Source organism: Pectinophora gossypiella, chromosome 23 (genome assembly GCF_024362695.1).
Source record: "Pectinophora gossypiella chromosome 23, ilPecGoss1.1, whole genome shotgun sequence".
Taxonomy (NCBI): Eukaryota; Metazoa; Arthropoda; class Insecta; order Lepidoptera; family Gelechiidae; genus Pectinophora; species Pectinophora gossypiella.
In genome coordinates this window covers 4919521-4943361 of record NC_065426.1, presented here as the reverse complement: position 1 = coordinate 4943361, position 23841 = coordinate 4919521, and the positions used below count along the sequence as shown (strand labels likewise).

The following is a 23841-nucleotide window of genomic DNA, read 5'->3' as shown; positions in this document are numbered from 1 at the left end:
ACGAGTCTGTTTGTAACCACCGGTTGTTTCACTTGCGTACCGTCGATACCTAACAGTGGCGACGAGCATACTTACCCGCGTTATATAGTGAGAAAAAAAAAATGTCTACTTCTGTATTTGGAATTCTTACTACGTTCGACCACACTGTACAAGACTGGAAAACCTATCGCAGTAGATTGACACAGTGGTTTGTAGCGAACGACATAACGAATAGTACGGACGTAAGTGGAATAAAGAGACGAGCGATATTGCTAAGTGCATTATCGGAGGGTACCTACAGACTCGCTGCGGATTTAGCCTTACCTAAAGATCTACAGTCGGTGCCGTACGAAGATATACTTGGATTACTCGATAAGCATTTTAATCCAAAGCGCACGGGGTTTGGTGACCGACACAACTTTTATGCCTCGACACAACAGCTGGGTGAAACTCACTCGCAATGGGCGGCAAGGCTGCGCGGTTTAACCGCGAATTGCTCTTTCAGTAATGTCGAGGAGACATTGCGAGACCGATTTATAATGGGGTTGCGACCCGGTGTCGAAAAAGAAAAACTGTATGCAATGGACATGACAGATCTTACACTGGCCAAGGCTGTGGAATTCGCAGAGAACTTGTGCAGCGCCAAGGCCGCCGCTGCGGCTAGCGTGGGCGCTGCTGCCGGGACACTCGTTGTGCACTCGGACATAGTAAACAAGATTTCGCAGGGAAGTAAACATGTGAAAAGTGGAGTACCCGGAAAGCAAAAGTGTACAGTGTGCGGTTATACTAATCACAAGTCCTCGGAATGTCGGTATTCTGATTACGTGTGTCGGAAGTGTAATTCTAAAGGTCATTTGCGTAGGATGTGTCCATCGACCAAAGTGAACTACGTAGAAAATGTAGCCGGAGGGGAGGACGTCGGTGATGATGGTAAGGTGTTCAACATTCGTTCACTGAGAGGCGAACCAATGGTAGAAACTGTATATATACGCGGTTTACCCCTCAAATTTGAGATAGATAGCGGATCAGCTGTTACTGTAATTCCTGAAGTCATGTGGAAATCGCATTTTAAAGACGTGCCATTGTTACCTTCACGGAAAAAACTAATTAGTTATTCTGGTGATAACATAAAGTGTGTTGGAATGATACGTCTGGATGTGTGTTATGATGGCTGCACGCACACGTTGGACGTGCATGTTGTGTGTGATGGCGGCCCACCCCTTCTAGGCAGGGATTTTATCTCGTCATTTCAGTTAGAATTAACTCCAGTTAAGTACTGTCAAGGAAAAAACTTATTAAGTGTAACACAACTCAAAACGTCATTTCCACACTTGTTTTCTGATAGACTGGGATGTTTTAATAAATATCAAGTGCAGTTACGTGTAAAAGAAAGCACAAAACCCGTTTTTTTTAAAGCACGACCGATCGCGTTTGCGTTACGTGCTAAAGTTGACAAAGAACTGGATAGGCTCGTCAAATTAGGTATTCTTGAACCCATCGACCATGCCGAATTCGCGTCACCAATAGTACCGGTTTTAAAGAAAAACGGAGATATTCGTATTTGTGCCGATTTCTCAGTCAGTATTAATAAACAATTAGTGGTTGAGCAATTTCCTCTGCCAACAGCAAACGAGCTGTTTTCCAAATTACATGGTGGTAATAAGTTTACAAAGTTAGACCTGTCTATGGCCTACAATCAGTTCGAGTTGGAAGAGGCATCGCAAAAGTTGACTTGTATAAACACACACCGCGGATTGTTTAAGTTTACACGTTTAGTCTTCGGGCTAGCGAGTGCTCCGGCAGTGTTCCAGCGAGCCATGGAGTCGCTGCTGGCGGGGATGGAGGGGGTGCTGTGCTTGCTGGACGACGTGCTGGTGACGGGCCGCGACGATGCCGAGCACGCCGCACGTCTCACTAAAGTACTGCGCACCCTGCAAGAGGCCGGCCTCACCTTACAGCAGGAAAAATGCGAGTTTTACATGGATGAAGTTAGCTATTTGGGCTATGTTATTAACAAACATGGTTTAAAGAAATCACCGGAAAAAATTGAAGCAATTGTCAAAGCCAGTTCACCCGCTAATGTCACACAGCTTCAATCTTTTTTAGGTTTAGTTAACTATTATAGAAACTTTGTTCCTAATGCATCTTCTTTACTTAGTCCTTTATATGACCTTCTTAAAAAAGGCACTAAATGGTCGTGGAATGACAGTCACAAAATAGCATTTGAAAAAATTAAAGAATGTTTGTCTTCAGAACAAGTTCTTGCCCATTTCGACCCGGATGCAAAACTCATTCTTACTGTCGATGCTTCTCCTACCGGGTTAGGAGCGATTTTGTCGCAAAAAAATAAGGAGGGTCAGGAAAGGCCAGTATCATTCGCATCTCGAACGTTGAACTCCGCAGAAAAACGCTACTCCCAGATTCAAAAAGAGGCCACAGCTATAATTTTTGGTATACGTCGTTTTCACCAATACCTATATGGTAGGTCAATACCGTTTATACTACGTACCGATCATAAGCCGCTTATTTCTATATTTGGGCCGTACAAAGGAATCCCCGAAGTAACGGCTAATCGACTGCAAAGATATGCGATGTTTCTAAGTGGTTACAATTATGTAATAGAATACGTGCGTAGTGCTGACAATATAGCAGACTTTTTATCACGCGCGAATCAGGTCGGTTCCTGTGAGAGTGAGCGAGAGGAAATAGATTACAATTCGAGCTCCGAGTTATGCGACCGCGCCGCTTACGTTTGTTTTGTGATTGACGGAAGCTTACCTGTGACCTTGGCCGAGCTGAGTCATGCGACTAGTAAGGATGCTATTTTATGTGAAGTTGCGAATTACATCACGAATGGTTGGCCACGAAAAGTGCCAAACTCGCATATTGCACCTTACTATTTATGTAAATCCCAATTATCAGTAGAATGTGGATGTATAATGAGAGGTCACAAAGTGGTGATTCCTGCGCGCTAAGAGAACGAGTTTTATTAGAAACTCATCGTTCACACCTCGGTATCGTTAAAACGAAAGCAGAGGTTCGTTCAAGGTTCTGGTTTCCGGGTGTGGACAAGGCTGTAGAGGAGATGATCGCGTCGTGCAATCTGTGCATACAGTTGCGGCCGTCGCCGCCGCGCGAGCCGCCCGCTTCCTGGCCATACTCACCGCGCGCATTCCATCGAGTGCATATAGACTTTCTTGGGCCATGCAATGGACGAATGTATTTAGTGTTGGTGGATGCGTATTCAAAGTGGCCAGAAGTTTATGATATGGCAAATACAACTACATCTGCGGCCGTCATAGATAAACTGTCCGATTTCATGTCTAGGTACGGAATACCAAGGAATATTGTGAGTGACAATGGCACAGCTTTTTGTTCACATGAGTTCAGAGCTTTCTGTGATTCCAATGGCATAACACACATAACATCACCACCGTTTCATCCAGCCAGCAATGGCCAGGCTGAAAGTTATGTAAAAATCGTTAAAAAGGGAATTAAAGCAAGTTTGCTGTCTAGTTCAAATATTAGGGAATCAAAATTAAAGTTATTACAATATTTATTTTGTTACCGCAATTCACAACACAGTGCTACTGGTTCTTCTCCCGCACAGATATTGTACGGCCATAAACTGAACTCTCGTTTAGACTTAATATTGCCTACATCATCACTCGCATCCTCGCCTACGGATTCACATTGCTTTTTGCCAAACCAACAGTCTACACAACTTAAGGCGGAGATAAAAAAACAATATGAACCAGAAACCAATGTATTGTACAAACAGTTTTGTAATAACAAATTCAAATGGAAATTAGGGGTTATACAAAAACGCATAGGTAACGTATTGTATTTAGTTATGGACAAGGAAACAAAAAAGTGTTATCGTAAACATATAAATCAATTAGTATTATATAAGGGAAAGATCGTAGATACAAGGGACTGTGACAAAACGTATACACAAATAAACACACCATACTCACCACCGTCGTTGCCGTCGTCACCGCGTTCCGTCACGCCGCCGCCATCACCGCCGTCGATGCCACCGCCGCCGCCACATTCTCCACAGCCATCTGTGTCTACGCTATCACCTACCATGGCTGCCACAGACATATTCAGTCCAAATACGCCGCTTGGACCATCGGCACCTCCGACATCATCACTAGATACGCCGCTCAACGCAAGAGAACAAGAGCAAGGGGAGAGGAAGGAAGAAAATGAGACGGGTGTGACAGAGGATTGTGTCTCGGCAGATGAAGACTTCCATGAGGCAGAAACAAACGCAGATAATGATCTAACTGCAAATCCTCAAAGAGTGTTGCGTTCACGTCCCAGGATAGATTTCAGGCGCTTTTTCTGAATTGTTATATTATTAGTAAGTCCTAATTAAGAGAGGAAAGATGTTGTATATGTAAGTAGACCTACATACATCATTAGGAGAACGCGCCTCGCGCGCATTGAATAAACGAGTCTGTTTGTAACCACCGGTTGTTTCACTTGCGTACCGTCGATACCTAACACATACTTTTTATAGCGTGATTTTTCTGTAGTCGGGCTTGAGTTTTCAAAGTTTTATTTTTATTATTTTGGAGTCTTATTTATTAAGATAACGTGCTTCTTTTAGTTTTGTGAGGAATTATAAATACTATTACACAACAGATAACGTTGATTTTAGTCCGATACGTTTGGTGCAGAAAAATGCAGTGCGCCTAGTAATATTTTTCTGTGCTATTATGTATAATGTTGCGATTTAAATAACAGTTTGTGGTGAGTTTTATACCAGTGTTTCAAGCGATAAATGTTTCAGTTCATTCGATTGTGAATTTTACTATCACTCGATATATAAACATGCATTGTACAAAATAGGTTTTAAAGCGATTGAGTTTACAATCGAAAATGAATGAAAATATGAATTCAGTTAAATCATTATCATGTTCACTGTTTTATAGAATTAAGTGTATAATTTACTAGATGTATTGATAAAAAATAAATGTAACATAGCATCACGCCTGCATCCCCATAGGGGTAGGCAGAGGTGTATAGTACTCTACGCTAGGGCGCGTGTCTATTGCCGGGCATAAATCCTTGAAAATCCTTAAACCACGTGATATCAATTATCTATGAAAATAAATAAATAAATAAAAAAACAAATGTGAGAAATATCAACGCTATACTTTTTTTAAAAACTTTAGACGAATAATTCTCATGAATACATAACAATGACATGAAAATGTTATTATAATATGTGAACAGTCTAACAAATATCTATTATAATCTTTTGAGTAACAATAACCCTTTTAACTTACATCATTTGTATAAAAATGCCAGAGCACTTTGTTAAGGACTTCCAAGTTCCATTAAGATAATGACTAGTCTCATTTAAAAATAATTATCAGTAATGTTCGAGGCCTTGGGTTCGATTTTATAGCTGAAAGGCCTGTGCCGTTACTGCCTGTAGCTTGATGGTCACGATTTGATAGCTTCAATGGATTTCGGCTTAATTTCGGTTAGAACATCTTCAAGTTAAGATATTGCCCGTAAGTGTATTAAAATTTTATCGATCGTAGATTTCCAAGTTACAATTTCTACCAAAGTCTCAGAAACAAGCGGTCAAAAGTCACCTTCATTGATGAAAGTAATTTATGATCCAGTTACTTCGTATTTTACGGATTATACTCATCGTCATCATCATTAATTTAAAAGCCACGCTCTTGTCGGTGTAGCATTTTTAATGCTACTTTTTAGGGCAGTGGTTTCCCTCTTGTCTTCCGTCCAATTTTTACTCTCTCTCTCTCTCTCTCTCTCTCTCTTTATTTAAGAGCTGCGCTTTTGTCGGTGGAGTAATCGCCTCCATTTTCATTACCCCAATTAAAATCCATACCCACCCATGTTACTGTGTAGTGTGTGCTAGGGTGGGTATGGTTGTGACTATGTAAGTAGTTACGACTATAAGAACGTATAAGATGCTTACCATTAATAACATGAACATTAACAGAAGCAGCTTCAGCCATAGTTGGTACACAGCTGTAGTTCCCGCTGTCACTCGGCAGCAACTTCTCGATAGTCAGCAATGACGTAAGCTGCTCCGTCCATTCTGTCCGCAGTTTGATTCTCGGCTCTTCAATTATGTCGTTCGCCTCTACCTCCTTATACTCTATTAGTTTTGATCCTGTGGACAATAAATATGGTTTACTTTTATAAACTTTATCCTTACCATCATTATCATTATCTTTATCTATATTATTGGTGATAGAATCTTCCAAAAACTTTTTAGATTTAGAACGTTATACATTTAAAACATTATATTTATCTTTTCACAAATTATTAATTGCTTCGTAATTATTAACACTGGTTATAAAATCCTCCAAAGACTTTTTAAATTTAGAATATAACACATTTAAAACATTTTTTTTTAAACATTGCCTACATATAGTGTTATGGGGCCGCGCATCTACAATAAGTTACCGAAGGATCTGAAGGATGTACCTACTGATGCAAGTTTCATTGGTAAATTAAAAGTGCTACTCACACAAAAAGCTTACTATAGCGTTAAGGAGTTCATTGATGAATGAATAGTGAAGTGTTCTGATCTAGTTCTTATTAAATATTAACTACTTATTGTTACACAAAATATCTTGAATTAAGTATATAATTTAAATTGTTTTTTTTTATAAAATAATGATGTTCAACTAAACTTAATGTTAATAATGTATGATAGATAAATAATGACAATGTATGATAAATACAAATAAATATATGAATATGAATATGAATACAAAATTTAAAATAATCTATGAACGAAAACACCACCATTTTTTCATGTAAATCATCTATGAAAGGTGAACATAATTGCAAAATAAACGACTTACTTGTTTCACAGAAATTGTTAACTGAATGCTAGGTATTTTTTAAGTGGTACTTGGAAGGACACGAAAAACACGCGATCTGGTATTTAAGTATAATTTTGTAAAGGAAATAATATTATTTTGAATGTTTCGTGGGATACTAAGAGAAAGGGTTCTTTCTATGTGAGGAATGTTTACATTTGGATTAATATATATATATATTTTATTTTTTTTATTTATAAAAAAGGTACACCAACAGCTTATATAATAAAACATTAAATAAAATAAAAGTTACATCAGGAATTAGACTGTTACATAAGCCAATTATAGGTGCACACAACATTTGCAAAGTAGGACAACGTAATCGTTTATTAGATAACTAAATAATAAAATTTAAAAAACAGATAATTAAAAAAATACATAAAAAAGTAAAATATATATTATGCTGGAGGACATAAATATTAACACAAAACAAATATATACATAGTCAAGTTTCGGGAGCGCGGGACACTATTTTTAAAAAGAAACTAATGAATTTGAATTAGTTAAATGTATATTAAAATAAAACTTAAAGTACGGCGAGACATGTGCACAGAGTCGGATGCGCTACATGAATGATTTTAATGCTAACTTAAAGTTCTAGCTAAATCTAAGAGGAAAGCGTGGGAGTCAGGCCACCGCGGTGGTCTGTCTACAGAATGTGCTGACATGCTGTTCTAGGCAGCATGCACTGTCACCGTTCTTCGGGCTAGGGGTGGCATAACTCCTCCCTCCTCAAGCACGAAATCATCCGACGATTTTGAGTCTTGGTGATTTCGTGTAAAATTGAAAACTTTAAATTTCCATATAATAATAGTAATGATACTTATAATTAAGATTACATAAAGGAATATAGTAGCTAAGCTCACACTACGAGTGTCTATTATTTCACTTTCACTGATATCACTGTTAAACCTTTCACTGTTTAATACGTTAGAGAGATGCTTCAAGTTATCCAAAGACACGCCTTTAATGTCCACCTTAGATAATTCCGTGGTAACGTTCATCTTCAGGAAGTCGGGCTTAGGTAAACCAATTACGGGTGTAACCTTGAAATGGAAATCGGCAGCAATGGACCTCCGGCGGTTTAATTTAAAGTTCTCTATGTAGAGTTCGCAGTCTTCAGCATTGGAAATAAGGTAAGTACCCTGAATCTGTCTTTTGATTGTGTCGTCATTACATTTTTCAGTAAGTATTTGGCTGCTCCTGGTGTAGACAATCCAATTGGCAGGATCGATCCTCTGGATCTTGATATCTTCCACGTGGACAGGGTAAACTCTGCAGAGGGTGAGATTAGAATGAAACCGCATCAGCTGCTCAACACAGGTTCGTTCAGGATAAATAACCTGGTCATTCTCCTTGCACAGGAACTGTCCCGGGGCTAGCTCGTCGCAGGGACTGTTGATGGGGTGGTATTTCGGACCTTTCGCCAAAAGGTAAGGATATTTAGGAATTATAACATAGGTAAGGTTTGTTGATGGCTTAAACATGGGTAATGAATAAATTTTAAAATAATTATAAATATTTCCATCTATTAAAGGAATTTCTAAAATGAACGTAATCTGATTTTCTTTCATATATGACTTAACAACTATAGTTTTTTTCAATTTTTATCAAGTTATTTAGGTTTACAGGATATACTAAATTATCATACTTGGCTACAGATTCCAGTATTTTGAGAAACTCATCTGAATTTATGATGGATTGGTGTAACACTGAGACTTTACTCAAGGCTAAAACAGTTTCAATTTCACTAATAGTCAAGTATATAGTTCTGAAGTTTCCAATGAACAGTTTGAACAAGCTTAACATATATGTATTATAAACGGAGTTATTTTCTTTCGATGCTATGTATTTAACAATTTTTTCTATACGTTTAAGACGTTCGTCTAATATTAACGTGTTATTATGTAATGTCTCGGTGCTATTTATTAAACCATCTAACATTTTAGATACAATAATTAATTTCTTTTCTGTATGTATTTGATTGCCTTTAAGTTCAGAGATCAATTTGTCATATTTAATCGCGTCTTCATGGTCTAGATTCCCTGTGACTACTTTTATTAAAGAACCAAGAGGGTTTAGGATGCCTCTCTTAAATCTGCTAGACGGAACAAGTTGCCTGAATTTGTTAATGGTTATATTATACAAATCATACGCGTGTAACCTTATATTATAAAACTCATGTGAAAAAGGTTTATTAACATCTACCAATTTATCAAACTCTAAAAACTTATTAACGTTAAATTTAAGGGTTTCCTTTATATCATTCAAATCTAAAACTTTAATAACTGTCCATTTATCTTCTTGTCGATATGCTTGTCCCAACTTGACAGGCAATATCCCGGGGTTGTCCTTAATGTTTTGAAGTTGAAGGCTGTGGCTCATCTGAAGGTACAGAACCATCAGGCTTAAGCACCACCTGTGGAGGACGTTTAACATTTTTAATTGGAATCCTTGTTTCCTTGGCGCCTCTTTGTACGGGTACGACATTTCTATCTGTTGGACCTATTACCTTTACCTTTTGATACCGGGCCTTATCTTTACTTTTTCGTGTGTTAATATCTTTACTGAATATAATGTCGCCTACTTCTAAATTTGGTACAGCTTCGCCACCTTTCTGTTTCCTAATTTTTTCCTTCTTTTCTAACATGTCCTTACTAATGTAATTGTATAAATATTTCATGCGCTTGTGATGATCTTTTAGCAATTGTTGGGTATATGTTTTTTCAAAATTTATATCAAACGCCTGATTAACACTGGTGTGACCGAAAACTATTTCAAAGGGTGCGAGGCCTGTCGTAGAATGAATGGTGTTATTATAAGCTAGAATAGAATAAGTCATTATGGAGGCTGCATCAGTATATTTTTGGTCATATTTGGCAAGACGGTAAATTTCTATTAAGGTCGAATGAAATCGTTCTACTATGCCTGTCGAATTTGGATTGTTTGGCGTAGTAATGTGAAGTTCAATTTTATGTAGGGCCATAAACTCTTTCATTAACTCGTTATTAAATTCAGTCCCTGGATCACTAGATATTTTTTTTGGAATTCCATAAAAGGTAAAATACTTCATTAGAGCACGTACAACTTCGGGAGTGGAACGATTTGATATTTCGATCGCTTGACCTAATCTACTAAAAGCATCAACAAGTGTTAGGTAGTAGACTCCTTCAATACAGAAAAGGTCTATAAATAGCTCTTGAAATGGCGAATTTTGAGTCTGCGTAAGTTGTAATACGGGTTTAAGAGGTTTTCTATCATATTTCATTTTCCTGCACGCTTCGCAAGCGTTGATGACTGCTGCTGTTATCTCCATCATATTTTCCCAATAGTAGTTTCTTCGTATCCGGACTGCAGTTTCTTTGATACCACGATGGCACGTTGCTCCTTCATGGTATTTGGCGATGATTGCTCTCTGTTCTCTCTCATCTTCCACATAAATCACTCTTTCAGTGCATTCATAGAAGTCAACCGATCCCTTCTTGAACAATTCTATAATAATTTTCGAAAAATCCCTTCTGTGTGTCTCCTTTTCAAAGTAAATGAAATATTTAATATTTGGCCTGATGTATTCCTTCAGAAATTTCTTTATTAACTCGTCATTGTTTGTGGGTAAAAAGATTTCTAAAATTTTTTGCTTTTTGTTAGACAGATTTTTTACTTGGAGTTCGTTCCTAAACCACTGGTAGACTAAAATTTGGTTTGGCTTTGTATCAATCGCCTCGTGTAGAATAGGAATACCATGGGATTCGAGTTCTGTTCCCGAATGAGCTGTTTCAGTTGAACTTTTGTCAGAGACAATAGGATAGTCCATTTCTTCAATGTCGGATATTGTCATAGTAGCCGATGAGTCAGAAATAGTTATGGTGCCAGAATTATCCTTTTCTTTTCCTAACTGAGCCACTCTGTCATCAATTTCTTTCATAAATGATTTTAGGTCATCGTCAACGTTAACCACCATGGATTCTCGGTCATTGTCATCGTCAGAGTCTAAAGCATTAATCTTTATGCGAGAGAGAGCATCAGCGTTTGTGTTTTGCTTTCCGCTCTTATGGATAACCTCAAAGTCGTACTCTTGGAGTCGTAGTCTCCAGCGAGTCAACTTGCTATTCGGATCTTTAAGTGAATAGAGCCATGCAAGTGGTCTATGGTCTGTATAAATACGAAATTTATGACCATAAAGATATGGCCTAAAATGTTTTACGGCCCAAATTATGGCTAGTAGCTCTCGCTCTATTGTGCTGTATCGTGTTTCAGTGTCGCTTAATGTTCTACTAGCGTACGCAATAGGTTGGTCTTGTCCTATGGGGCCCTGTGAAAGTACAGCGCCTAAAGCTACTGCAGAAGCGTCTGTCGTAAGTATGTACGGTTTAGTAGGATCTGGAAACTGTAACAAAGGTGCACTCGTAAGGAGCTCTTTACATTTCTCGAAAGCTTCAATATATTTCTGATCAATTGTAATTCTGTTTCGCTTTTTTAAACACGCTGTTAATGGTTGTGTCAATTTTGCAAAGTCTTTAATAAATCGTCGATAGTATCCCACTAAGCCTAAAAAGCTTTTGATTTCAGTGGTCGTTTTGGGGAGAGGATAATTTTGAATTGCTGTGATTTTATCATTATTGGGTCTTAGTCCGTCTTTTGTTATAGTATGTCCCAAATAAAGCACTTCTTTTCTCAGGAACTCAGATTTATCGAGCTGAACCTTGAGATTAGTCTTTCGCAGTCTGTCAAATACAGTTCGTAATTTGTCCAAGTGTTCCTGTAAGCTGGCCGAAAATATAATTATATCATCCAAATACACCAAACAATGGATGCCTTGTAACCCGCGTAACACATTGTCCATTGCTCTTTGAAAAGTTGCTGGAGCGGTTTTAAGTCCAAAAGGCATGCGGAGGAACTCATAGTGGCCAAATTGCGTACTGAAAGCTGTTTTTTGCCTGTCCTCCTCATTCACTTCAATCTGGTGGTACCCACTAGCAAGATCTAGTGTAGTGAAGTAAGAACTCTTTCCAAGTTTGTCAAAGATATCGTTTATATTCGGCAAGGGGTATTTGTCATCGACTGTCAAGTCATTTAAACGTCTGTAGTCTATAACCATCCTATATTTTATCTCACCTGAGGCGTCTCGTTTTTTGGGCACTAAATGTACCGGGGAACTCCAAGGAGAGTGGGATTCGCGTATAACATTGTCCTGTAAAAGTTTTTCAACTTGTCTTTTAATTTCTTCAGATTGGAAAGGAGGTTGTCTATAAGGTCTTGTATAAACTGGGTCTTCATTTTTTGTACGTATAAAGTGCTTAACTTGACTAGAAAATGACAGTGGCAGTTGATCGCTGTAGAATATATCTTTATATTCTTTGCATAGACGAACAATACAGTCACGTTCTTCAGTACTCATATGGTCCAGTCTTAGTTTTGTCAAATTTTGTAAAAGTATGCTGTCATAGTAAATGTCACTGGTGCGTGTCTCGTCGCTTGTAAAATTTACGTCATTATCAATTGTTTTATATTCTGCTGTCGGAAATGGGGCTGTTACAACAATGTCAATTCCCTTTTCTAAGGTGTTCTGAATAACCGTGGTGGCGTAACCCTTGTTGCAGGTTACTAGAGCATCAGGCATTCGCACACCATCACAAAATTTTGTATGATTTAAAATGGCTTGCCCTGAGTATAAGTCAGTAGGCACTTTTACTCTCATTTCAGCTCGTGGGGGAAGATTTATTACGTACTCGGTAAAATTGTGAACAATAGGGATGTCCGTGGTTTTCGTTTTCAGTACTGCATTTTTAAGGTCAATAATGGCTTCAATTTTTGTCAATAAGTCATTACCAATTAGACCGTCATATCTCGGGTCTACTTCATACAGATAAAATTTATGAAGGTCAGTGGTATTAAAAGTTGGTGTTAGGGGAATATGAATAACCTCATTATGTCTTGAGCTGGCATGCGTGCTTACGACTTCAAACGGTTCGTGAATAACTAGTGGCAAAAAGTACTGGTAGGCCTTTTGAGGGCTTAAGAACGAACGGGTGCTACCGGTGTCGATCATAAGCTTTGCGTTAATTTCCGGTAAATAAATGTACGGTAATTTTAATTTGACGTCACAATTTATTTCTATAATTTGTCTTTCCCTACTGAGGCCCGTATGTAAAAATTTTCAACATGCTGCTCGTTTGACTCCTCCGCTCCATGGAGAGTACGAGTCGTATCTAGTGGCTCCGCCTTATCATTGCATTGATAAGAGTAGTCTTGCGTGGGCGCATCGCATTCATACGTATCGAAGGCATACGGATAGTGATCCGCCTGGCTGGGATAACTCTCCGTGTAAGTGTCAAAACATTCGATCGGATGCTCATTGTATAATTCTGTTTCATTTACACGAAAACCTTGGCCTGTTTTTTGTGGAGCGGTACGCATGGAAACATCATTAGTAAAATTTTTGGAATAAAAATTTGGCTGTGGAGGTCTAATAAGTCACTCAATGAAACTATGTAATTACATTCACCCAAGAAACCTACTTTTATTTAGCTTGAAAAGTTTAACAATCTGCATGCAACTTATTTCTAACTTAAGTTTAAATTATATATATTTAAAAGGATAAAGGCGCCAGGAGAGTTTTTATTATACGTAGGAACCCTGCCAAAACCTCTTGGCCGACTAGCTGAGCTTAGGGTGGTTGATTGGTCTATCTAGACTCTAAGGGCGTTTCGTCAGGCTAGAACAAAATGTTTACATAAATGTCTATTTATCATTTACAAAGATAAGCCTACATTACGACTTCACTATGTGCACTTGACTTACCCCTTGTATGGTTATAAAATATTTTTTATTCCCAGTGTTTCACGTAAATATATATTTCTGTATATTGTATTGCCACGTATAACTTCACAACTGCAGCAACGAGATACTGCTTGATTTCTCAATAAAATGCACAAAATTGTTTCAAGATTTGTCTTTGCAATCCAACAAACGTTCCAGATCTCTAAATAAACGTCAGTCATAATGAGAAAACGCAATGTCGAGGTACCCGCAATAAGTTATAATAAAAATTAACAATGTCATAACAAATACCCTCACCCTCAGAAAAAAAAAATATATATATACACATATATATTTGTTTGTTTGTCCGTAAAAATATATTTTTATCTTCTCCAAAACATATCTAAAGATATATTTTTTTTTTTTTACAAATGATCGTTAAAAGACTACTGCACCGGATTTAAAATTTACTTCCCAATCAGAATTAGTAATATTCTCATCGTAAAGGTGATTATACGACACCTAATGATGGTAGTTGTTTTATTTAAACACCGGTTTCAAATCCTTAATGTGCCACATTCCGGTGTCCTTACCATGGACATTATTAAGACGATAAATAGTGTTTGATATTTTTTCTTTTATTATTGCTTTCTCAAATTTTGGTGCCAACTTGGCCATAAACTTATTATTGGCGTTAGAAAGGTATTTCGTTCTTTTCCAGACTATATCTCCTACAATGAACGAACCAAACCTTCGTTTATTGTTATAGACTTTACTACTTCTGTCGTGCGATTCCCTCATTCTGTTCTGCACTTCCATGTATACAGTTGCCCTAGTGCTAATTTGTTTCAGATAGGTGGTAGTATTTATCGAGATGTCTCTTGCTTTAGAAATAGTACCTTCAACCGTTTCAGCCGAAGAGGGAGACGAGAGAGAAGTCTCCCTACCCAAGAATAAGTAAGAAGGAGTGTATCCCGTAGTTTCATGCACTGCGGTTCTAATAGCGTGGCCGATTTCCTGTAAGTTAACGTCCCACTCGTTATGTTTTTTAGAATTCGTGTATGCCGAGATTGTGGTACCCACCACACGATTTACACGCTCTGTTGGGTTGCTTTGTGGGTGGTAGTTAGGAGTAAACCAAATTTTACAGTTGTATTTCGATAACATATTTCGAAATGAATGTGAAACAAATTGCTTCCCGTTGTCACATATAATGGCTTCAGGAGCCCCAAACAACAAGAATTGACTTTCTAATATTTCGCAGATCTTTTCATTTTTCCCTGTTCTAAGAGGAAACAACAGTGTAAATTTGCTAAACCAACATGTAAGTACTAAAAGCATAGTGTTGCATGATTTGCTTTTAGGGAAAGGACCCATTAAATCCACGGAGACAATCTGCCAAGGGCCCGTGACTTCTCTGTGCTGCCCCATGAGACCCAAGGGCAGTTTTTGTGACACCTTAAACTTCGAGCAAGTCTCGCAGGATCGAACATAGTGTTTAACATCCTTGAGTATATTGGGCCAGTAATAAAACTGTTTTACGCGATAAAGTGTTTTCCTAATTCCAAAATGTCCTGATTTGGTGTCATCATGACACTCCATTAGTACTTCATTTCGCAGAGATGGCGGTACAAATAGTTTGAGATCACATTTGCTGTCAGGATATTGTTTTAATCGTATTCTTTTAAAGATCAGCCCCCTTTTTACCTCCCAACTGGAATCCCGTTCTTCTTTGTTTAAAATTCTATTAGTTTTCTGGTTATACCATTCGTCTTTGTGTTCCTCCGAAATAGTAATTTTACTAATTTCTGTAGCCGTATCTAATGACCGAGATAGTGCATCAGGCACTGTGTTACATTTACCCGGCCTATGAATGATATCAAAGTCAAACTGTTGGAGCTTCATTGCCCATCTGGCGAGTCTTCCGTGCGGATCCTTCATTTTATGTAACCATAATAATGCACTGTGGTCTGTCACTACTGTAAAATGAAACCCGTCGATGTAGGGTCTGAACTTATCTATGGCGTAGACTACACTTAATAGTTCTCGTTCAGATGTTGAGTATTGTCTTTCCCTGTCCGTGAGCTTCCTACTTAGATAAGCGACTGCTTGATCCTTATCGTCTATATTTTGGCTTAGAACGGCACCGATGCCTTTATTCGACGCATCACACTGTATGGTGAATGGCTTGGAAAAATCTGGACAACACATGACTGGAGTTGTGGTAAGTAACGATTTAAGGTCCGTAAATGCTTTTTCGGCCTCATCATTCCAAACAAATCTCTTATGTTTTTTGCCTTTCGTTAGGTTATGTAACGGTGCTGCTACCATTGAAAAGTCTTTTACAAATCTTCTATACCAACTTGCTAATCCGATAAACCTCTTTAATTCCGTTAAATTTTTGGGCCTTGGAAAATTAATGATCGCCGATACTTTATCCGGATCCGTGCGCAGTCCATCTTTGTCGATTATATAACCTAGATAACGAAGACTCGGTCTTGCAAACTTGCATTTGTCGATGTTGACTGTAAGGTTCGCATCCTTTAATATATTCATGACACGTCGAAGTAGGTCTATATGCTCTTCAAAGCTTTCTGAACACACAACAATGTCATCAAGATAAGCCCATACTTTGTTTTCGAATGCCTGGAATAGAATATCCATAAGTCTCTGTTGTGTTTGTGAAGCATTTACCAGACCGAACGGCATGACCTTAAAATGAAATAAGCCTCGGCCTGGTACTGCAAATGCTGTTTTTTCTTTGCTTGAATTGTGTAACTTTATTTGCCAGAAGGCCGATTTGAGATCCATGGTACTTAAAAATTTTGCATTTCTTAAGTTGTCGATAATGTTTGACACTCTCGGCAGTGGATAGGTGTCTCTTTTTGTAACCTTATTTACCTGTCTACTGTCCAAACATAGCCTATTTTCACCATTAGGTTTTTTTACAATGAGTACAGGCGAACACCAAGGACTATGAGAGGGTTCGACTACATCCTCTTCTAACATCTTATCTAGCTCACGTTCGATCTCCTTTTTTATAACCGGTGAAAAATTATATTGCTTTTGGTGAATCGGCTTACAATCTCCCGTGTCAATTGTGTGCTCAATTATATCTGTTTGACCTAGACCTGACCCTATAACTATCTTCATTTCTTCAATCAGTGATGACAAAAGTAACTGTTGATGCTCATTGAGTTCTTCTCTAGCAATGACGGCAGGCTTCTGAGACGATAAAACATTCAGCATCTCCTTATGATCGATGCTATCGCCTTTGAATTGAATGCTAACGCCAAAAAGGTCGAAAAAATCCTTACCTAATATTAGTTTCTGAGAAAGATTTGGCATGACTAATACTGACACTACTTTAAACTGTCCATCAAATTGTATTGGTACATCTATAATTTCTGTAATCTCGTGGGTAACCCCATCAGCTGTGGCGACAGTACAGGTATGTTTTATTTTTTGTGATTTCAGTCCTAAGTCTTTCAATACCGTAGCTAATTCCTTATTTATTACCGTACGATTAGCTCCTGAATCCAACAACCCTGCAAATGCGAAGTCTAAAATGTTTACAAGTACGTATTTCCTATTATCGTTGATTTTTTCAACGACTACAGGATTTAACTCTTCGTGTTGCGTCATCATGCCGTTAACGATTCTAAGCCAGGCCTGCCACTCTTCATCCTGTCTATTTAGGGGAAAGATTACTTGGCAGGATTTGTACCTTCCCCTGATGCGTTTCCCTTACACTCACAGTCCTTAGATGTCACTCCGAAACGTCCACATTTATAGCAAAACAATCGCTGTTTGGGAACCGCACAAGATCTAAAGAGATGGCCAGTTTCGCGACAGTTCCAGCATCGCTTAATGTTTGTTGCTTTAGTGTTAGTGACATTATTTACCTCAGATTGTGTATCCACTTCATTTATTTCTCTATTATCAAAAGGCGAGGAGCTGTTTTTATAAGCCAGATCCGGTTCCAAATAGTTTTTTTGAACTTTGGGTTCAACAAATCTATCACAACTAATTTTTGTTCTTTCTACAAGCGTTAGAACTTGGATCAAATCAGCAATAGAAGTGAACAAATCGCGACACACTGCTTTTTGATAATATGGCTGTAAGTTACGTAGAATTATCATGATTGTTTCTTGCTCAGGAATTTTAGTGGGTAGACGATTAAACATATTTTGCATGACGGAAATGTAGACCGTTATGGACTCATCCTTGCCCTGTGTCCTTTCTTTGATTTCTGCTAACAACTCCTCTTGGTAGAATGGGGACTGAAACGTGCGTTTGAGTAGAATGAGAAATTCTTCCCAGTTGGTGGCATAATTTTTATTCGCCCTGAACCATACTAAAGCGTCCCCTTTAAAAAAATCAATTGCGTAACGCCACAAGTCTTCATTAGTAGCATTTCTAGCATCTTTTAACTCATTGACTCTTTCAATAAACGCATTTACACTGAAATGCTTATCTCCCGAAAAGGATACCCCCCACTGACTGATAGGAACTAATTTACGTTTTGGCAAGTCGTCTTCAAATGCAGTCGAACTTCTTACGAATTTGGGTTTTGTAGTCTTCATGTTTTCTGGTTTAGTGATCGACCTATCATCTTCAAATGACACTCCTTCAAGTTTTTTTACAATTTGTTCACCTAATTCACCTAAAGTTTCTTGCAATGCTTGCTTCACACTAAATGGCACTTCATCATCACTGCAATCCCCGTCATCATCTTTAGCTTCTAGTCTTTGTAATAACAGATTGCATTCTTCAGTTAGTTTGGCTTTATAAGTGTCATCATCTAGTTCTATTGGACAAATGAGGGAAAGTCTATTTTTTATATGATAAAGACGCGAGACTAAGCGCCTAAATAAGTGTCTATCGGGCTTCCCTATTATTTCATCAATATATGCTGAAAGAGTCTTTAATTTCGATTCACATGTAACTAATTCCCTATCAGGCGCAGACCGAACACTTGTAGGAGCTTTAATTTTATATGAAGTACTACCTGATTGTTCCGTTACCAACAATTCTCTCAAAAGTTTTCGTAATACTGAAACAACTGCTTGTACCTCGACACCTCTGGATTGTAATTCAAATTCAAGTTCATCTTTTAATAGGTAGTTTGGATCCATATTTGCTATTCTCAACAACGACTGAAATTTATGAAGGAAAATTATACCACTAATAAACTACCTGCCCAAATGTTGTGAACAAATAACTGGTAATACTTAAATACAGTACATGACTGTTTAATAAAGTTGGTCTTATAATTTATAACTATTATCTAACCTTACCAGATACTAAAATAATAAAATGATACAAAGCTTGCTGCAAGTTCTAGTTACGTCAACTACACACCTGCCTATCAAACCCGTCTCCAGTAGGTACAACAATCAAACGCGGCTGTGAATAACAATGTACTTACCAGCGAGCCTTGTAACCGTGACACTTCAAATAATAAGTAACTTCTACGTATAAATATTTACTACATAAAGTCAACAGTTGTAACAAATAAAGGTTCTATCTTACAAACCAACTAAATATCTAGGTATTATGACTTAAAATTATAATCTAAGATGTTTCAATTGAGCATCTGATAACCTCATATTTTAACGTTGGGCGCCAATGTTATGGGGTTATTTGTCACTCAATGAAACTATGTAATTACATTCACCCAAGAAACCTACTTTTATTTAGCTTGAAAAGTTTAACAATCTGCATGCAACTTATTTCTAACTTAAGTTTAAATTATATATATTTAAAAGGATAAAGGCGCCAGGAGAGTTTTTATTATACGTAGGAACCCTGCCAAAACCTCTTGGCCGACTAGCTGAGCTTAGGGTGGTTGATTGGTCTATCTAGACTCTAAGGGCGTTTCGTCAGGCTAGAACAAAATGTTTACATAAATGTCTATTTATCATTTACAAAGATAAGCCTACATTACGACTTCACTATGTGCACTTGACTTACCCCTTGTATGGTTATAAAATATTTTTTATTCCCAGTGTTTCACGTAAATATATATTTCTGTATATTGTATTGCCACGTATAACTTCACAACTGCAGCAACGAGATACTGCTTGATTTCTCAATAAAATGCACAAAATTGTTTCAAGATTTGTCTTTGCAATCCAACAAACGTTCCAGATCTCTAAATAAACGTCAGTCATAATGAGAAAACGCAATGTCGAGGTACCCGCAATAAGTTATAATAAAAATTAACAATGTCATAACAGTTTGTTGCTGTCCAAACTGCTGGGGCCGCATCGCTGGTAGTTGTTGTAGGCCTTGAGGTGGTCTATACCCAAAGGGGGTGGGTTGGATAGGGCGATAACCAAATTGTTGGTTGTTTTGCTGTAGGTTTGGTCGGTAACCAAACTGCTGATATTGATTTTGTAAGTTTGGTCGATAGCCAAACTGCTGGTTACTTTGTTGAGGGGGTCCGAACTGTCGGTTAACAGGTATACCAAACTTAAAATTGGTTTGAGTATTGTTAGGAATGTTTCCTATGTATTTAGCAAATCCTTGGTTTTGAGGGATATTTGGATGAGATATATTAGAAGGAAATTTAAAGGGCACTGCTGGTACTTGAGGCTTATTCGTTTTATTTTTACGCTGATATTGTTCGTGGAAATCCACTTCCTCGAGCACTACACTTAGGGCGTCCTCTAATGTTTCAGGTGATTTTAATCGGACAATGCGTAGCATCTCCTCGGGCAAGTTAAATAGAAAAACATTTAAAGCTAATCTGTTGTAAATCGTGATTTTGCTTTGCCGCATATTCTCGTCATCTATTATATTAACTTTAGCTATAAGGTTTGCTCTAATCGATTGAACATGGTTACAAAATTCATGATAGGATTGGTTTGGTTTGATTTTTAAACCTTCTAATTGCATAGCTATACTCTCTTCGGTTCTAGGATCACCGAAATGCTGAATCAATAGCGTTTTGAATTCATCCCATGTACGGATGTCCTCTCGCTCACTGATAAGGGCCGCTGCATTATCAGTAAGACGGCTGGTAATGGTATGCATAATATAAGCATTCTGAGCATCGCTCCCTCTAAATTTTTCAATAACATATTCGCACTTACGAATAAATAAATTCAGGTGTCTTTTGTCTCCGTTAAATAGGGGTATAATTTTTGAAAATTCACTCGGAATCAAATTGACCTCCGCCATTTTAAAACACAATCAAATCAATTATATCACACAAAATCTTAAATCTAGCATGCACACACCTTATCTATAATCTTAATGTAATTAATGTAACTATTTAAATATAAAATAAGAACGATTTTGAGTTCTATATTTTTAGTAAAAAAATCAGAGTACGTATCACTGAGAGAAGTCCGATCTCAGATTAATATTGGAACAAAGATAAGCGAAGGAAGGCGAAAAGTCGTACTCACCAACCCCCGGCTGCTTCCATGTCCTTAGTGTCCTGTCGCCTTAGAACACTCAGTGTGTCCCGTAAGTGTGACAAAATTTATTTGGTTCGCAGGATCCGGTCCGACGCTTTACTGCACTGGTACAGTTTTTACACACGACGATATTGAGTCCAAAAACCGCACGTAGGGCGAGTTCGAGCCCTATAAGCAGCACACGCACGGTAACGACACGGATCCTACCGGCTGCGCCAGTCAAGTTTCGGGAGCGCGGGACACTATTTTTAAAAAGAAACTAATGAATTTGAATTAGTTAAATGTATATTAAAATAAAACTTAAAGTACGGCGAGACATGTGCACAGAGTCGGATGCGCTACATGAATGATTTTAATGCTAACTTAAAGTTCTAGCTAAATCTAAGAGGAAAGCGTGGGAGTCAGGCCACCGCGGTGGTCTGTCTACAGAATGTGCTGACATGCTGTTCTAGGCAGCATGCACTGTCACCGTTCTTCGGGCTAGGGGTGGCATAACTACATACATAACATAAACAGCATAATAAACCTCCCACTGCTGAGCACAGGTCTCCTCTCAAATAACCGGAGAGTGTATGGTGCATACTCCATCACACTGCTCCACTGCGGGTTGCTTGAAGTATTTTACGCCTAACTAGACAGCAACAACAGCTGAACGTGACCTAGACTTATGCTGTCACTAACACCCTGTATTTCAAAATAGTATATTATAAATATAATTATTGTTGTATAATTTATTTTTACTTACCCTTATACCAGAATATGGTGCCAAGGTCATGCGGTCCCTGGCTCAGAATGCAGGTGAGAGACAACGAGCTGCCGGTCTTCACGTATAGATCCACAGGACCCAGGACGTGAGCTTTGGCCTCTGTGGACAAAAAGAAATATATTTACAATCATCATCATCCATGACGTAGAGCGTACCCAAATACACTAACTCATCATGACCATTAATAGCCTGAGCTTCTCCACTGCTAGACAAGGCCTCTCCAATCACAACACTGAGCTTGGTCTTCGAATTTTCTCCTCTAGCTGCTAGCAGCCACCTTATGGATGTCGTCACTTCATCGAGGGCGTCCTGCACGTTTCCGAAATGCAATTATCCATGAGAGAACCCGTCCTTCAGTTGTCGGTCTTCAGTGTGTGTGACCAGCGCATTGCCCCTTATACTTACTTACTCTCAGCTGTGTCGGTAACTTTGGTTATCCACCAGATAACCTCATTTCTGATGCTATCCTCTAGAATAGACCAACTTGCAATGCTAAATGCGACCTGAGTAATAGGTAATATATGTATACTCGTATTATGTATGTATAGGAAACCTTTGACATGCGTAATTCGTGTGTCTACTTGATGAAATCAAATCCCCCATGACAACTTAGTTGATACACGATGACGCTAGGGATTAACACAATCACGTCAAAGACCTGAATATTCCAATTAAAATTGGGTTATAATTTTGTCAAAGCTTACTTTGAAGGAAAGTTTTAGATTAGTTGCTGGTTTTGATAAATAAAACCACCTATATATGGCCCACTACTGGGCACACACAGGCCTCCCTTCAAATAACCGGAGAGGAGATATGGCACTCAATTATGTTGCTCTAATACGGGTTTGTGAAGGTATATTTTTCGGCTAAAAGTGACCTCCGAAGCAAGGAGTTATCATAGTTTTTTAGGTTTTCATTTATAATTCATCTGTTGTCTTCCCGTCTTGCCAAGTGTCCTGCCCATCTCCACATAATCCTAGCGATTCATATACCATATAAGCTTACCTACTAATAAATAACACAAAAAAATATGTAAGTACCTTGTTATTTAAAAGATTGTTTACCCATAATAAATTGTAAGTTTAACTGTAACTTTCCCCTATTCCGAACAAAAAAAATATGTTAAGGCAACTTATCTTCGTTAGCACCAACAAGATAAAACTCCGGACATAGCCAAAGAAGTACTTAATCATCTTTAAATAAAAACTTGACTTCAGATACTTCGGCTTCAATTTTTTTTCTTGTTAAGATATTAACGATAACAAAACAGCTATTGAAAAGGTTTCCGAGGATGATAGGGCACGTTCTGGTATACGAAGCAGGAAAAAAAACATGCGCCGAAAAGAACGCTCGAGAAATTTATTGAATCTAAATTAAAATCCCTTGAAAGAATACGCAAGAAATATTTTAATCTAAATTTTTCTAGATGACATTCCTAAACGAAAGAACGTTCGAAACAGCAACGAGTTTTGATTTAGAAAAACATTTGTGTGAGGGTAACATATTCTATTTAGAAAAAAAAACTCCAAATTAAAGATAAAAAAACTCCGAAAAAAGAATGAAAAATTCTTCATTATTGCGTGGCGAATTAAGCTTTTAATTGCTTAAATGTTGATTGAAATTGGTCATTATTGGATAAATACAGTAAGTTCATAATACAGAGTATCAATGACAGTGTAACGAATACAGAGTGGGATGATTCTGAGTAAATATCAAGTAGAATTTCCTGTCGGAAAATTCATGAAAATTTTAGTACTTCTTTAATTATATTCACTTTCATGCTTTGGTGATGGAAAATTCTACTGGATATCAACTTGAAATCATAGTCTGAACCATCCCTCAAAGTTTTCCTTACGATATCACTAACATTCTGCATGAGCTATGAGAATATCGCTATGTAAAAAATATGAACTGTGTTGTAAGATAAAGAGGAAACAGGACGTACATTGACCAAATTGGAGATGTTCTTAGAAAAGGTTTAGTACGATCTACTCTGAACCGGCGTGCGTGTATGAAACGATTGATG

At 37.8% G+C, this 23841-nt stretch overlaps 2 protein-coding genes and 1 long non-coding RNA gene across 4 annotated transcripts in view; 1 reads left to right on the top strand and 2 right to left on the bottom strand.

Moving 5' to 3' along the window:
* The window catches only part of LOC126377396 (zwei Ig domain protein zig-8-like), a 467377-nt gene that overhangs the window by 4868 nt on the left and 438668 nt on the right, over positions 1–23841 (bottom strand). For both annotated transcript variants that reach the window (XM_050025130.1, XM_050025129.1), the window contains 2 exons: positions 21795–21914; positions 5945–6142 (listed from right to left, as the gene is read on the bottom strand). In XM_050025130.1, coding sequence (XP_049881087.1) covers positions 5945–6142; positions 21795–21914 — 318 coding nt within the window. The remainder of the gene's footprint in view (positions 1–5944; positions 6143–21794; positions 21915–23841) is intronic.
* LOC126377444 (uncharacterized) overlaps positions 1–23841 on the bottom strand; it is a 175830-nt gene that overhangs the window by 41564 nt on the left and 110425 nt on the right. The gene's annotated exons all lie outside the window — the stretch shown is intronic.
* Positions 26–3830, top strand: LOC126377399 (uncharacterized). The gene is made up of 2 exons (XM_050025133.1): positions 26–909; positions 3695–3830. The coding sequence occupies exons 1-2, from the start codon at positions 102–104 to the stop codon at positions 3706–3708; spliced, it is 822 nt and encodes a 273-aa protein (XP_049881090.1). The 5' UTR covers positions 26–101; the 3' UTR covers positions 3709–3830.

What these genes read in the sequence shown, in the direction of transcription:
- LOC126377399 (XM_050025133.1), top strand. Translation starts at nt 102, where the DNA reads ATGTCTACTTCTGTATTTGGAATTCTTACTACGTTCGACCACACTGTA.